The sequence below is a fragment of the Pezoporus occidentalis genome, unplaced genomic scaffold, assembly GCF_034315485.1.
Source record: "Pezoporus occidentalis ecotype Australia unplaced genomic scaffold, CSIRO_AGI_Poc_V1 ctg38, whole genome shotgun sequence".
NCBI lineage: Eukaryota > Metazoa > Chordata > Aves > Psittaciformes > Psittacidae > Pezoporus > Pezoporus occidentalis.
Window position 1 is genome coordinate 4,678,554 of NW_026915702.1, and position 17,394 is coordinate 4,695,947.

At 40.1% G+C, this 17,394-nt stretch overlaps 1 protein-coding gene across 1 annotated transcript in view; it reads left to right on the forward strand.

Annotated features, from left to right (window-relative positions):
• The first annotated feature begins 1,524 nt into the window (after window positions 1-1,524).
• The window catches only part of SEMA3C (semaphorin 3C), a 122,966-nt gene continuing 107,096 nt past the window's right edge, over window positions 1,525-17,394 (forward strand). The window contains exons 1-2 of the mRNA XM_062631978.1: window positions 1,525-1,974; window positions 5,036-5,176. Coding sequence (XP_062487962.1) covers window positions 5,074-5,176 — 103 coding nt within the window. The 5' untranslated portion in view covers window positions 1,525-1,974; window positions 5,036-5,073. The remainder of the gene's footprint in view (window positions 1,975-5,035; window positions 5,177-17,394) is intronic.

Sequence of the window (17,394 nt, forward strand, 5' to 3'; positions counted from 1 at the left end):
CATCTGGAGAGTTTATTCATCTGATGCCATCACCTAATTCATCCTCAAATTATAATCTGAAATGATCATGTTTTTCACAATTCTGGACTCATTTCTTTTCTAGCATGAGTTGCAAATCTGATGGCTCATTTCAGAGGAAGGACCATTCCATACTTTCATGTTCTCTGGGATTACAAGTGCCTTATAATGCTGGAATTTCTGACTTGAAGAAAGCATTAACTTTGCTAGGCTGTCACTGAATCCTGGGGGTGAAACAGTCTTCGAAATATGTGTGATCCTAACTCATGCAGATAAGCTCTGACATGAAGTAACCTATAGACACAGGTCATAAAGACATCCACATGTATAGACAAAATTTGTCTACTAAAGGCACTGCATTCAGGCTACTCCCTGCTCTTTGGCTACAACGTATTAGTATTATTGTCTGCGTTGGTTAGTATGGCTACTGCCTAATAGCTAGACACAAAATTATAACTTGAGTGTGTGCACTGATTCATTGTGGGTACTTGTTAATATATTTCTGCCTCTGGGACAAGGCTGCAAGTGGATGATGAGATGTGCACTACTGCTGTGACAGTACCCTAGAGCCTAGCAGGTCAGACCAGCACACAACACATCTGCAACACAACTTAGGCAAACCTCACCCAGAACCAAAATGCTGCTGTTTGGAAAATCCTAGCTCCTTTACCGACACGATGCTGCAGTTCACATTTTCAAGACACCTGAGGGTAAAATCTCCTAAATTCCCATTGCCATGAAAACACGTATCTCACCAAAACCAAAGAGCTTGCTCAACATCGTGGGGACAAATTCAACTTGAGCAATTGAAGCTCCAGGCATGCTAAACTGAAGAAGCACTTTCAAAAGATGGTGGTAAAACTCCTGGAGCAATCGGAACACTGACCTACAAATCTAACTACTGCTCGAACTCTCTCTTCTTCCTCTTCTTCGCTCAATTTCCTGCAGAGCATCAAATCGAGGAAATCATTCAGAAGGGGGGATCCCCTCTGGCCGGTGCTCGCCGCGACCTGGATTTCTCCTCACTACTTCCCTGCCTTTTTTCCCCCTCTCTTCACAGTGACACCTACCGGCCTCCCCCGAAAGCTCTCCGGAACCCTCCGCCCTCGCCGCTTCCCGGGGATCCGCTTGCCTCGGCATGCCCCCGGACTCGGCTTCAACCTCGGCGCTGCCGTCGGGGCGCGCAGGGAGCCGCTGGACGGCCCGCATAGAGGGGTAGAAACTTTCCTGGCGACTTTCCCTCCCGTCTCCAGCGAGTCCCGCGGGCGCGCAAACTGCGCGGAGTGGGAAGTGGATGCGAGTCGGAAGGTACCTGGCGCTGAACGCCCCTCGGGGCCAAGACGAGGGGGAACGGGTGGTGTTGCGTTGTGTGCTCCTTAAAGAGCTATTGACTGCATTGCGCCCCCCTACCCCGCACAGCGAAGCGCGGGGCACGGTATGTGCGCTGTGCTGAGCGGAGCCGTCGCCGAGCTGGGCGAGCGGAGCTGCCGCCCCACGCTGCCCGTACCGTGCAGCCGCCGCCGCGCTGGGCGGGGTGTGGCCTCGCCGTTATTTATGAGCTCCAGCCGCGCTCTGCTCCGCTAATGATGCACCGGAGGCCGTGGAGCCGCGCCTCGGTAGCGCGGCGAGGGCAGGGCAGCGCCTGTAACTGGAAACCAGAGCGGTCACCGACACCGCCCGGCCGCTTCCCATTCACTCCTAGGTGCTCAGCTGAGGGCTGGGGAGAAGCGCTCCTGGCGCGTTAGGAGTGCGGCTGCGGGGATTGTTTTACAGAGGAGCCGGGAGTACCTTTGCAAGCACCAGGAGGAGAGACTTTATTTTCTTTTTCTTTTATTTCCTCCCCCCGCCCCCGAATGAGCCAGGTTTGGGATTAAAGTGTTCTGGTAGCAGCCCTGGAGTCTGTAAACTGATAGAGACCAGATACAAATCTGTATCACTGGTTCCTACAATTGCTGGGTAAGCATAATTGAAAGTTCTCTTTCTTTGCTGTGATAGATGTGAAATGTCTTTGATGGTTGAATTTTCCTGCTGTTCACAGATAGTTAAAGCAATATTTTCTGGATTAACATAGTCTGTGTTTGTTGGTGGGTTTGTTTTTTTTCCCTGCTTTCTTCCTTCACTTTTTTTTTCTGAATGATTTTCCTTACGGATTTTAAGGGTAGGACCCTGACTGTAGCAGATGACACCTGCACAGCACTTCACAGCAAAGCTGTATAGTACTTTCCAAAAGCAATACAGCATGCTGCAAGTGCCCTCTGTGGTAGGAAAACTTCATCACTTCACTTTAGTAGTGGTTTGCCAATTTGTTTACAGTTAGAATAGGGTATTAGATCAGAAATGTAATTAGACATTGTTTTTTGTCTGTCCTGAAAGATACTTTAAAAGTACTTGGAAGGTTTTAAGGTCCGTGGGTTGTCAGCCCAGATCATGTGCACGGGACATGCTGAATATAGTATCATGACTTACTGAGATAAATTCAGAACTGGGATATAAGCCCAAACCAAGAGTCAAACCTGCAATGAGTTTATGTTCAGTTACCAACTATGTAAATCTCTGAAATTAAACCTATTTCCATTAGGTAACTCACATGTCAGACACCCTGAGGTACCTTTTTGGCACCATATGCGTTTTTCATTTATGTGTCTAACAGCTGGGTAGGAACCATGCAGCTCACAAATTGAATCTTACATTTGCCTGTCACTTCTGTGTTAACGGTGAAGATCTGCAATTTGAGCAATGAAATGTAGCAATATTTCACTCCTGCAACTGATTGCACTAGAATTGGCAGGAGGCATGAGAGTGGGAGGGAAAGAGCGTTGAAAGGGGTTTTTTACTATTATTATTTCCTCCAATATTATTTAAAGGAAGAGAGGAAAGCCACACACTTGTTCCTCTTTGACTTTTTATCTCTATTGCAAAGAAAACATAGTGCTACTACTGTAAAGTACTACCCCCATTGCATCTGTTAAGTCACATGTTCTATATGATTGGCTATTTGTTTTGGCCTGACGGAGAAATTTTATCTGGATTTAATGGCCTTTCTCTCTTAGAAGAGGGATAAGTTAAAGGGTATCCCACGGGCTAGTCACAAGGCTTTAAATTTAAAGCCCACAAAGCAGCATTAATACTGGAGTTCAGGCAGCCTGTTTAAAAATTATTCTTGGCGAAAATGCTGCAACTATTGTTTTATTAGTTAACAGACCCTTAGAGATAATTTGGAATGGGGCCAGTATGGATAAGTTTCTCGGGTAGACCAGATCTGTAGCTGGCAAATTCCTGACACTGGTGTTTTTTTCAATTAGTAGACTTGTAGCATTACTTGCTCTGCATTTCTTGGTGCTCCAGAACAAATAATGGGGAGTTTAGAGTGTGGGCTGCAGAGCTGTGTGTTTGCTCCATCCCACCTCCAACTTAGTATAAAGTTCTCATGGAGAGGGAAACCTTGCAAATGATTTACAGTGAGCGGATAGGGAATGACAGAGGTAGTAATGAGATACTAGGCTTTTACTGCTAAGGCAGTAGTGTGGATCTGGCCCAAATTGGTGTCCTAAAGTCATCCCTGCCTGACAGCTCATTCCTACCGTGCTGTGGTGGTTACAGCCAGCTCTTTTAGGACAGGTGGGAATCTCGGAGGGACCAAATGAACAAGCATGTAGAAATATTGGCTTCCACTGGAGGGACTGTAGTGCTAAAGCTAAAGAAGTGTAAGAGGATTGCATGGGCAACAAAAATCTGAATGAAATAAATGTATAGCCTTTAGTGCTATCTTCAAGCTGTAGGGGTTGCATCCTTCAAAGTGCTTCCAGTTACCATAAAATTGAATATATCACCTGATTAACCAGTAAGTCCTAGGAGAAGGGCTGTTGATGCTGAAAAGAAAATGTACGTATAGCAGGGAATTAAAATGGGCCAAAATGAGGATGTGTTAATAAAATGCATTTTGCATCTGAGCTGCAGAACGAAGTTGTTATCACAGGTGAGGTGGAATTTGGAATTCAGTTTTGTGAGAGATGCCATTTAGGAGCGTTATAAATCTTCCAATATTCAGCATCTAATAACTGCTTGGTTTTATGGGTCTGGTCCATTTAAATTGATAATGAAGTGCCACTGGCTCCCATGAGCAAAAGCTCTTCCTGAGCTAAGAAAAGATACAGATTTGTTTAGGGATGTTTTCTGATTTTCTGAGGAGCTCAGTTTTCTCAGCAACTAAACCATATAAAATTAATGTGAATTCAGAAGATGTGCAGGAGGAGTCACAGAAGCATTAAGTGCAATGCACTGTCCAACACTGGGTGTACTTAACGCTCGGTAGAAGTCTATGAGAGCAGGTAAGTGTCTTGAAAGGAGCTGACCCAAAAAGCAAATGTTGACTAATGCTTTCAAGCATGTTGAAATACTTTTGGTCTCAATGGCTTTGAAATTAGTAATGTACATGGTCAGGATTTCATCTTAAAAGAAGACCTAGAGGGCTATTAGAGAACTTAATAAAACTTAGAGCTCATTTTCAAGCACCTTTGATTTCAAATATTAAAAGGAAAAAAAAAAGGGCAAAACAAAGAAACAACAACCCAAACCTGCTCCCTCCTCTCAAACACAAGGGAGATCAAATATGATGTAAGGAGAGACAACTAAAAATATCAGCCAGCTTTTTATTAATGAAACTTTATCTCCTGTCCTTGCTTTGCTCTGCCTTGACATCTAGTATAATTATCTTTCCAGCAGGTGGAATTGTCCTTATTTTAAATAAACTAAATCTAATGATGTAGTCTGCCTTAGCCAAAACTCAGGCTCTGTTGGTTCATACTAACAGGCAGAGACGTCCTTTTGTGCCAGCACAGCAGACTGCTGGGGAAAACCATTCTTAACTGCACAAAGGCAAAACAGAAGCAGTCTACCTCCTTCACACTGTCATGTATTATGGCTTTAGCTGGAAGAGCTTTCTAACACAGGTCTTCTTGTAGCGTTGTTTTTGCTCCACGCAACGGTGTAACAGTAATGCGATATCTCTGTCTTTCAGGTTTGGTTTCTTGGATATTAACTTGCAAATCTGAAGAGATGGCATCTCTTGCACTGCACGTGTTGATTGGGATATTTATTTACTTTAGCAGTGTAAAAGGATCTTCGCAGCCTCAAGCAAGGGTGTTCTTAACATTCAATGGTAAGACAGAAGATAAACATTCTTAAGCAAATGTTATGATTGAACATTTTCTTTTTCCCCTTAAATTCAATAAGAGTAGAAATTGGCTTTTTGATCTGCGGCCACAGTTATTTGTCGTTTGTGTTGCTGAGGTACCTCTCAGCCTAAATTTGATTTTTACCTGAAGTTCATTGCTACCGTAGCTATAGGTGCATAATTAACAACGCATTCTCTTTATTTTGATAGTTATTATGGATTAATAACAACTAAAGCTTTTATTTTTCATACTTAATTTTGTTTGGGAAAGATGATAGCATATGGCATGTAGTGGAAATGTAATGACTTGAGTTGCTTTCGTTCAGTGCCCAACTGAGACATGTTGTACCTGGGAAATCAGGCTGCCTGAAGGCTAACCAAGATAGTTAGCAAGACATAGGGCCCTTTGACAAAATATCCTTCTTTGTGCTCTTTGTACAGTGTGTTAGATTTGCATTGCATAGAGCAATCACTGATGCCTGCATCTTATACAGCAATCAAGATTATTACTGTTAACAGAAAGATGCTTTTACTTCTGATGTGATGAGCGGTACCTTATTGCTGTCTTTACCCCAGTATTACTTTTAATAGTAAGGTAGCTTATCCTCCTAGTATTAATGCCAAACTTAAATGGAGATTTTAGCCACCACTTCAGCATGTGTTCTTCAGCTTACATTTTCTGTTACATCTGAGCAGAGTTTTTCTGTCACTAACTATAGGGTCATTGGCTTTGTTCAGCCCTCTGCCTTTTCTGTGACTCTCTTTGAGGCATAAGGGCTACTCGCTGCACCAATACTGTCTGCATTAGGGTGTGTGGTTTTGTGGTTCACTATTGCAGGGATGCCCTGAAACTGCCATGGGGGTATTCTCGGTGCTCTAAATAGTCTTTAAAGAATCACTTTTAAAATAATTATAGCTAATAAGTATCTCAAACTGCTGTTTGCCACAGTGATCAAAACTGTACTCTCAAGTCTGAGAGACATCATGAAAGACAGCTTCCAAGTTAGACCTTCCGCAAACACCAACCATCAGGCTGAACACATTACAAAATAGTGTGTATTGTAGAGTATAGAGCCCTAAACGTGTGAGTGCAGTACTTGATAGGTAAAAAATGGCATGGTTCCAGCAAAAGCAACAGTAGATATTGCATTCCAAGGAGGGACTGCCAAATGAAGAAGTAGATGGGAATTTCTTTTCCTTGGTTAAATAATGCTGACTTAAAGTAGATGGTACTGATTCAGCACAACTTGACACACAATCAAGTTTGGCTGTGGTTATGTGTTACACCTGCGGGTTTCAGTTACACAGGATAGGCTGATTCATATTTCCACTTCGTGTCTATGGTGGCCATGAAAGTAAGCTAGGCTTCCCCTGAGCTGTGGTATGAGCATGAAGAAGGAAGTAGCCAGGTTTTGTGGTATCCAGCCATGTGAATGGGAAAGAATCACAATGAGGGGCAAATGGTTTTAACCTGGTCTGAAGAGATTTGTGTTGCATTCCTTGGCTCACCACAGGTATCCTGCAAGTCTGAAACAGAGAACTACCCATAGGGCAAAAAAACACAGACCTAGGGATTTAGAGAAAATACTGGCTGTGTGAATGGAAACTTTCATTTTTTTTTTGCGAGAGGAGGTTGTCTCTCCATCCTTTAAAAGGGGCTATGACAGTTTTATGTCCCAGCAACCCTTATGTCTGGTGAGCCTCTTGGGCCCCCATAGCTCTGCCACACCATGCCAGCCCTGGGGATACTGTCCCAGTTCTCCAGTTCCAGACTGTAACCCTGCTGAGCTGCCTCAATTACAGCTCATTTCTGCAATACTATGTACAGTCATATTGTGTGTCCTGTGTCCTCTCCTTGATTTTTAAAGTAATGCTTTGCATGGGTAAAACTGGGTCTCTAAGACACAGTGGAATTTAGGGGAAATTGTCACTAGAGCCTTGCAATACTATTGCATTATCTTAAAATGGACATTTTACATTCTCTAATACTTATCTCAGCATTCAACTTTAAAGCATTAAAATGTTTTAAAGTCCTTGATTTTTATTTTTAAAAATAAAAAATGAATTATGTATTTTATAAGATGACAAGTAGTATCTGAAATAAAGGGCTAAGCTTATTGTATAATACAGACCCAGTAACTTTATTTTTAAGCCTGGTTACCAGATGGTAAGAAACAACTTTTATAGCATGAGAAGAGTTTGCAGGTTGTTATGTATAACAAGGTAGTGGCCCCACCTGTAGCATGAACTTTTGTTCTATAAATCTTCATTTATTTACATGGGTACTGATATAAGAGAAAAAAGAGAAACTTCAAATTGTTCTCTAGCCAAGTGTGGTAACATACTCTTTCTGCATAAGCTGCTTCATAGCTTATTGTTTTTAAATCATGTAGAAATACCAAGTTATTGACTGTCTTCATGCCCTGAGAAGTTGTCAGTTATTATGGAGAATTGTCACTCTTTTGAAGTGCATGATTTGAAAATAAAACTATAATTAGGACTCCTTATGTTTTAAATGACATTAGACAATAAAGACAAGTCATTCAAGCTTAGGATACTTACATGATATTTTTCAAGTTCTGAATTAGATTTGGCTTGGTGTCTGTAATTACATTGCCTAAGTTTTGCGGGTAGAATGTATACAGGAGGAGAAAATGAGTGATGCGTTTCAAAGCTAACCTACTCCTTCAGGATCAAGTCAATTGAGCTTATTCACATCACAACATTTCTCATGGGAAAATCCAGCAAGTATCTTGACCTATTCTGTTGTTCATCAGAAAAGATAAAAATGCGAATCATTTGAATCATGGGCTGCTTTTCTCTTTGCCATCTACTTCATTAAGAATCAAATGTAATTAAAAAGTAAGCCTGGGTAATACCTCAAGAGCCTGATAATAGGGATTGTGCAATTAACTTCAATGGAAGAAGGACTGCAACCCTAACTTCTCCTTTTGAAATCAAAAGCTTGGCCTCTTGTCTAATTAAAATGTAGTTCATGACTTAGCTGAGATTGTTAAACGCACGTCTGATGTGAGCATGGAATTTACTGCTGTCTGCACCCCGAGTTTCTTGGAAATTGCAGTGCCATACAGAACGCCGGGGCCTGATTTCTATTGCTTTGCACTTTGTATGGCCATTTACTTGGGTGAAGGGAAAGGTCAAGCTGGAGCTGAACTGCTTGCTTTGCACAGGTATACATGGTTATACATGGCACTAGGCCTGCAGAGAATTGGACAAAGGGGATCTCAGTTTTTTTGGGAGTGATTTGTCATGACCTAATTGTCCTGTTCAACTGCAATGGCTCGAACCATCAGTATTTGTATATCCGCACTTGAAGAGCTGTTGCAGCTGAAAAAAGAAGGATGGCTCTAGCTTTTTCTGACTCTGAAATTGCAAAGATGCGAAGCCTGTGGTGCAGAGGCTGTGTTAATGTTGGAGAGTCATCAGCTGTGTTACCATGGAGGATGCAAGAGCAAAGGGAACCTGGCACAGGGGAAATAAAGGGCTCAAGACATCTCCCTATGCTGTTAGTATACCATCCCCCCCTCCTCTTACCTCTTCTGGCTGCTCTGCAGAATAAATCTTTTTTAATCCACCCATCATAATTTAAAGCACCATAGTTTATTTCTCTCCACAGCAAACAATGTACCTTATCTGTTTATGAGCTATCAAGTATAGTGCCTGCTGTTTCTCGAGCTACATACGTTCCTCCTCATTGCTGCATGTCCCTGAACGTATAACCGGGAACTGTATCATTCTGTTTTTACAGGGCCAAAGCCTTTCTCAAATCAGTGAGAATATTATCAAAATATGAAAGGAGTTATTAGATGCCAGGATAGTGTCAGACTTCTATTCAAACCCATATTTACATTTTGGGGTTTATTGCAACCCTAAAATGTTGGGCCATACCATTTTAACAGCAGATTCTGAATTACTCAAAGCAGTTCCAATACTTGTTTTTGAAAATAAGCTCAAAGAAATCTTCTTTGAGCTTCGAATTTATATGGAGACACACAAGCAAGTGATAATTTTGCAATTTACTGGGAACATTTCATGCATTCCTACCTAAAATACCTGGTCAAGCAGATATTTCCCATGTAGATTCTCCCATTTTCTCCAGTGAAAATTCCGTATGAGGAATCAAGGCTAATTTGCAGACAGTTTTGTTCTTCTTTTTGTCAAGAAATTGCTAGAACATCTAAAGCACTTTTAAGAAAGTATCAGTCAGCTTCATTAATGACAATTAAAAAGCATAAAATGTCACCAAAGCAACACCAGCACTTATTCAACTGTCAACATATTTTAAAAGATTTAATGCAACCCCTGTGGTTACCCTCAAGGAAAAATAAAGGAACTGAGAACCATTTTCTTTGAGCTCTTGAGCAACAGAAGTACAACTTGTTTTTAAACAATCCCTCATTGTAATGTTAATGTTACCACAGTTAATAAAAAGTTCATTTATTATTTGGGGGACTTTGTGCTGATGACAGTCTAGTAGGCAATGGTTTATGCTCAAATAGTTGATTGGCTCTTCTGTGATGTCCATGGAATGAAAGCTACTTGAAAAATGAAGTAGAGGTAAAACATTAAAACAAAGGGGGGGGGGGGGGAAGACAGACAGAACCATTGTTTTATTCTTGTTTATATGCAGAATTCATAGAGAAATCTCTTTAACTGTTTATATAGTTACGTAATTTTCAGCAAATTGTTGGTCAGGTTTTCGCAAAAGTAACCGATCTGTGGCTTTCACAGCTTCATAGATCTTAAATCATACTAGTTTATAAAGTGTTGAACACCAACCATGTGAAAACTCTTCTGCTTTGGTTGTCTCACACTGGAGACATAAAACTGAAATCACTTTTTCTGTCAACTAAAAATAATTTTTTTTCTGATCTTTAGTAGCAAAGTAGATATTTTTACATTTGATTGAATTGACACCTTTGGTTGTTCTTCAAGACAAATACCTAATTTACAAATTGAAGTCTTTGGGGGTTATTATTGTAGACTTTTTCCCTGTATATGGATTTTTTTTTCTTGCCTTTTCTGTTGTTAAAATAAGCAGAGACATAATGGAATGTATCTTACTTGTATAGAAATTGAATTACTTGAATAGATTGAGTTAAATGTAAAAAAAAAAAATAAAAATAATTAAAACTGATATTAAAGTAAGTATTATATAAAAAAAAAAAATCAGTGTTATTTCTAGAGTTCCATGGGTAGAGGTGCCACATACCAAATGGCATTGAATCTGCTTGTTTTCACGCTTATTCTTGTTCAGCAGCAGTGTCACTGACCTTGCTTTACTGTCGTTATTGTTGACATGAATGTACAGGAGAAAAGAATTTCAGATATTGTTTCTCTAGTTAGATTGTGCCATGTGCTGTGACTTCAGTTGTGAAAATGATCATGCAGTAAAACTGAAGTCATAGGCAATGTCTGGTCCAGTTCTTTCCTTGTTCTCTGAATTTACCACAAGAAAGACGTATCTTCATAGGAAGGCAAAATAATAAGTACATGGTCTTCAAGGTAGTTAATTATCAGCCCCCAAATTTAGGGGAAAAGCTTAGAAATTTAATCCTACCCTTGGATGAACTCATCCAAGTTTTGCTAAGTTTGAGAAGGCATGAGTGTTTCTTCCATGAAAAAAAATAATTTATTATCTGAGCGATTACTTGTTCCCTTTAATCTGTTTCTGTTCCCCAGCTCAGTCAATTTGACCTGTCTCTGAACCATGTCATTTTTTTTTCTTTTGGTATGGAAAAATCAAACTTTATCGTAGAACATTTTGACACATTCAACACATCTTGGCGCTCTCTCCTTGTCATAGAAGAAAGCAGCTTATCTTGGCCAATTCCACTGCTCTTTCTTTACAATTCTTCCTTGTGTTGCTTTTCCAAGGCAAATTCCGAAGTTCCTACATAGGCAGTTGTATTGCCATTATGGTATAACACATCTTTTATGTTTAAAAAAATGCAATGAGAGAAAAATGGCATAGATGTTTCTAATGCCCTATCTTTTACAGAGCTGTTCAAGCACCAGTAACAAGAGCTCCTCTGTGAGCCATTCCCATATTGGATGAGTTCACAGTGCACTTTGATATGTGGTGCTGCACAAGTCTTTTTGTGTATCAGATGTAATTAGTGACGTGACTCGCAATAATTACTCATTTTATTGAAGTGCGTTGACTGAGATCCTGCCATGAATAAATACATAGAGCAAGACCTTACCCTGTCATTTGAACTGGCCATTTCCTCAGCATGTGTATTTTGTTCTTTTCAGTGCTTGACTGTTCACTGTTCTCAATTCCCTAAATAAAAAGACTAGGCACTCTTTCTCAGGGAAGGGCCTTTGTCATAGGGACACAGTTTGCTGATTCACAGTGTGCCTTCGTATCTCATCTTACATTCAGATAGCAATGGCTCTAGCAGACACTGTGTTAAAAGAAGACTATGTATTTTCTCCTATTCATCCGACCACAGACTTGGGTTCAGGGGTGCATCAGAAGGCTGAAAAATACTGTATTACCTGTGTGAATTAGTGTGATGTTGGACTTTCTCACTGTGAAGTGTGCAAATCAAGATAAGCGCATGTTTTCAGAAACGACGTGAACAATGATAATTAGTGGAGGGTTTATGCTATCTGCCCTTCCACCCTGCACTTCATACCTCCATCCTTTTTCAGTATAATCTCGGTACAATTGTATTTGCAACCTTTCTTCATCCATCATCGATATGGCTTCTTCCTGGAAGCAAATATCTTGTCTTACTGGTTTACTGAAGCTGAGACTGGTGTCACAGTGGAAAGAAGATAAAGAGTGATAGCTGTGACTCTCCCATGAAACCACTCTTGAGCTGAGACCATTTTGCCCTTCAGGAGTTTAGTTTTTCTTATCTTCGTGAATATAATGTTAACTGTCTCTCCTTGAGGAAAAGTCTCTTCCTTCTTGAGTGTATAAGGTTGATTGAGGTTATGTTTCTTTTCAGAAACATAGTATAAATATTTTTAACTAATGATCTTAAAATAGTTATTTTATATTCCAAGACAGTGATACAAACAGGAGAGAACATTTTGGAGAAATGTTCTGCTTCCCTCTTATATCTTGCATGCAAGAAACTGTAGCTCATGGTATTCCATTATTACCTGATTTTATTTTTTTATTTTTTTTTTTTTTCTATCAAACCATCTTGATTGATAGAAAAATCTCTGGAACAACATTTCACCAGTACACAACTCCAGTGAGTTCAATCAAGGAGTGCCAAGAAATACAGGATCTGTTAAGAAGTCTGTGTGCTGTTACGGAGAGAAAATGATTTTCAGACCTGGTGCGTGAATGGCCTCAAATCACAGTGATCTTAGACTTAAGTCTATGAGCACCTTTTGAGTTTTAGCTTTAGATCTATGAACAACTTTTGGGGTTTAGTGCTTAATTCTGAATTTGGCCAGTCCTTAATTTGGCCACCATCTCAGGAGTGATATGACTTTTTAATGGCATTGGTAATCTGTAAAGAAAGAATGGTTTGGGTTTGGTTGTTGTGTTTGGGTTTTCTGGTATTGTTTTTTTGGTTTGTTGTTGTTTTGTGCCTTTTTTTTTTTAACTGAGTTAAAACTTCATATAAAACAAACCCTCTTTTTATGAGAAGTTTTTACTTAGTGTACGAAATTCAAATGCACATATGATTTTGTGAAATGCAACCTTTAGAAATAGTTTGGAATAATTGCCCAGACTATTGAACTGTTCTTAATCTTACTCACTGCTGTGGGATAAATGATTGCCTCACCAAGATTATCTTCTAGAATGTGGATGAAGAGATATCAGAATCACCCTAGATTGCCAAGTTGCTTAATGGGGAAAAAATGTGTCTTGGCAGTTGGTTTTATTTCTGAAAAACTGAAAATACAAAATTAAGCTGAAGACAAATTTTTTAATTAAAGGCATCACCTTCAGACATTAAGAGGGGCAGACAGGCATTCTGAAATGAGCTTTGCTTTAGAGTCGCACAGTAAATGTGTGGCATATTAAAATTCATTTTCAACTATTGGTTGTCTCAACTACTGTTTCCTTTTAGTATTTCCTTTGTAATTTCGTAGTTCCTGTATTGCTTTGCAAATGCCAAGTGGAAAAAAAAATCCTTCCCTGAGAGTATTAGGCTTTCTCAGTCACCTGTTTTGATCATCTGTTGTTGTTTCTTAGATTTTTTTATTCTTTTGATTAATACCATTTTCTTTTACCATTCTTAATGAAAAATACATTTGCTTTTAAAAGTTTCATGTTATGCAGAATAAATAAATTTCTGTCAGCTCAGAATCAATTAAATTGGGCAAATATTTGGATCCTTTTTAACATCTGTGTAAATCAGGCTATACCTCTCAGTCTCGCAGCTTAAAGGAGCTGCGGAGTTGAATTTGCAGGGATAAGGGAAATATGTGAGTCAAATGTCTGATTACTTACTCAGTTCAATGGCTGGGAATGATGAGGTTCCTTTTCTTTCCTTCTCATGTAACAGACCAAAAATGCATAATTTTGAACAGCAGCAGCAGAAGATAAATACCGTGCTATATATGCACACAGGAATTAATAGTGTAATAGGAAACAAAGCGGAAAACATAATAGTTATCTGTATTCATAGTCCTGCACTAATTTAGTTTTAATGCAAAAGGGCATTCAAAACACTGTGTCATACATACATCAGTAGGTATGCTTGTGATTTCTTCTTTTTGACCCCAAACATTTTACTAGGTGTGAACCTAAAACTGATACAGAAACTCTATGGAATCAGCTACTGAACTTATAAGACAAGACTGGAGTTTCTTACCCTCTATGGAGCCAAATTGAGCTGAGGAATGAACCATGTTTTTCTTCGGGCAAAAGACATACTTCTTTGGCCTTTCCGCTGCCTTTCAACAGCACAAGATAGCTTCTAACACATTTAGTTTCTACAGTTCTTAGAAATTCTTCCTTGTCTGAAATAGCCAGCCTGCATGCCTGTCATTGCAGGTTTTTCAGATAGCCTCTCTGTTAATATGTTGAGTGCTCTTACATGACACAATATCAAATTAGTATACAAAAATGTGAGCACTTGCATGTTCAGAATGGCACTTTCTGTATTTTTTTAGTATCAACCAATTAAGATGTTATTTTTCAAGGAGAGGCTTGGCATTTTTTCAAAATTTATTTTTTGAGGCCTGAAAAGGACTTTGTTGGCATTGAGAGCTGATCCCAGGCTTAGAATTTTCGATGCTTCAACATGAACACAGCTGGAATATTTTAAGCTGATTCAGCTAAAAACCCACTTCCTGCCACTGTTGAAAATAATGTGCCATAATTTTCTTATTTTTATTTTTTTTTCCTAAAGCAGACAAACCTACAGCAAAGACAAAAGAGTTTAAAGCCCACATGAGGTGCTTTATTGTGGTCTGCATTAGGGAAATAAAGCTGAAAAATGAATATGCCTGTAAAGCCATTACCTCTGATTTAATAACTTGACTTTATAGCTTTGGTAAGTCCCTTTAAAATGAGAAGGGTGTCAGCCATTCATTTCTCCAGTAGAAACCTTATTTTTCTTATGGATACTTGCAAACTTAAGACTTTTAATTTTCAAAAATAGAGTAAGAGAAGAATCAAATGTTAGTGATTTTTATCTCACTGGATGTTTCTTCAGACTCCCTCTCTACCAGTTCCTGATCTCAGGTAAAAGTGCTCTTATACAGACAGCTGAAGAAGTCTGGTCCTAAAGTGGCAAAACTGCATATAATTGCATAAATAACCTGAAACTTTCAGCCGTGGTTGGGTATACCGCTATCTGCACTAGCAGTGTTCACAAAGTGAGCCAAAGAGAAGAGTTACAAACTTGACCAGCACACTTTGGCCCACCAGCCAGGTTCAACAAACAACAGGCTTATATTTAGTGCTGCCTTTTCCTTCGAGCCATGGGAGAATCTTTGCTTGCACAGTGTGTGCTTCCTTAGCTGATGAATTCTTCCTCCCACTGCAGCACCCTGAAGATGAGCAGTGAGTTCATGAAACACCTAGTACGTCTCTTACAGAAGAGAAAGAACATGAGTCTTGCTGTGTTTGTGTGTACGTGTGTGACTGGACTAATTAAAGCTGCTGCTGTGTCCATGTCAGTAAAAGCAGGTGCTGGGGGAGAGGGGTAAGCACAGGAATTCAGCATCTCCCTAGCAGCTAGGGAGAACAGACCACCCTGATGCAGGAGCTCTGAGGAGGGGTTTATAGGGGAGGTTGTGCCAGCTGAATCAATACTAGGGCAGGTTTCATACTTGTGTGGTAATTTACATAGATGTGTTGGGGGAAGTGATCCAATAGAATTAAGTTTGTTTTTTTAAAAAAACAACAGCCTTTCTTGAGTTGGGTTTGTTTGCAGATACAGCAATCTGCCACAAATGATGACTTAATTTCCATTTGCTATTTCAAAAAGAAGATACATTTCATTCCAGATTCTCAGGGTGTCATTGCCAAAGAACTTTCCTTCATAAAAGCATTCCAGATGCATCCAGCACTGCAGTGCAGCAATGAGATCCCTCTCTATTATTATTATCATCATCATTATTATTATTGTGCCTGTGCTAGGTGTGGCTTTATTAGTATTGGTATTACCATTGGTATTGGTACAGGAGCCAGGCACTGATTACTAGTTTTGAAGCAGCCTGTCCTTCTCCTAGTATATTCAGTTCCTTTCTTATCTTGTCCTTAGTGGTAAAAGAGATAAAAGAAATCTGCCCGGACTTGTCCAAAGGCACACAGCTAAGTTTTTCCTTCTCACTCTACATGGTGACTGTGAAGGACCTTTGCTTTAAGGTTATTCTCTTTCTACACGTGAGGGGACAATGTCATTGGAAGGAGTTTACAGCTTACTTATGGCTGATGAAAGCTTCTCTAGCCAGCTGAAGAAAACTCCCTTTCAGTTCAGGTTGGATGTGAGAGAAAACATCTAACATCCAAGTGTGTAACATCAATAAACCACAGCACTCTGAATAAACAAGGTGGCCACTCGCTGTTTACTGTTCTCTTTGCTTATTTTTCCTGCTCTGTGTCTGGGATAGCCCCAGCCTGTTTGCTGAGCAGTTGAAACTGAGTTTTGTTCAGAGTGGATCTCACTCTTGGTTGATGGGTATGAGCCCAATCTGGAAATGTGTGAGAGAGAAACAGCAGATTGTGGGACGCTTTTTCTCTTAAAAGGCCCTTTCAATAAAGTAACTATTTCTCTGTGAAGAGTGAAGGGGTGATGTAACAGTCACCAAGAGGTGAAAGGGTCTTGTGGAGATTACTCACAGGCACAAGGAGTTGGGATAAAGTTATTTCACCCCAGCTCACACTGTATGAGAACGTTCAGGCATGAAGTCTACACTAGAGGTAATCTCTAGCTTGTTTGAAGCTGACTTCAGATCTGATACCGGATCTTCTCATGCTGAAGAAAGTACATGTGTGTATTCTCTTTAGGCTCAGTTAGGAGGCAAAATACTGATTTTCTACACAGGGATTGAGCACGGTTCTGGCCTAATGTGTCATTTATATGTAAAGGTTTCTGCAGTCCTGTCCATTTATTAGTTTTGATCTGTGGAGAGGAATGATCAGGGAAGCAGATTTCTGTGTTCGATTTTGTGATCTCCCAGCATAAGAGGTGCTGGTGATTTGAAGGAATCTCAGTGCAGGGTCACTGAGCTGTTATAGGTGCCAGAGCATGTGGTACATAAGGAGACTCTGAGACATCTGAATTTCTTCAGCCTGGAGAAGAGAAGGCTAAGGGGCATGTTGTGCTGTCCTTAGCTGTCTGATGGGAGAGAATGGACAGAGCCAGACTGTTCTCAGAAGTGCACAAGGCGAAAGTCTCGAGTTTTAGCATCATAAATTGTGTTTAGGTCATAGGGCTTTTATTTTATTCACTGTGGATGTAGTGAGAGATTGAAACAGGTTGTACAAGGAGACAGGAGACTCCATCTCCCCAGGTATTCAACACTCAGCTAGACACGGTCCTGTGCAAAACCATCTCACTGCAGCAGCTAGCCCTGTTGTGAGCAGGACTTTGGCCAACACAACCTTCAGATGTCCTTTCCAACGTGCGTGCTTTGCATTTTGTGATTTTATCAGGGATCAGCAGGTGTGAGTATTAAGATGTAGGTATCTATTTTGGCAGTGTTTCCAGCACAGCTTATCTACTGAAGTACTTCTGAAGAAGAGAGTTAAC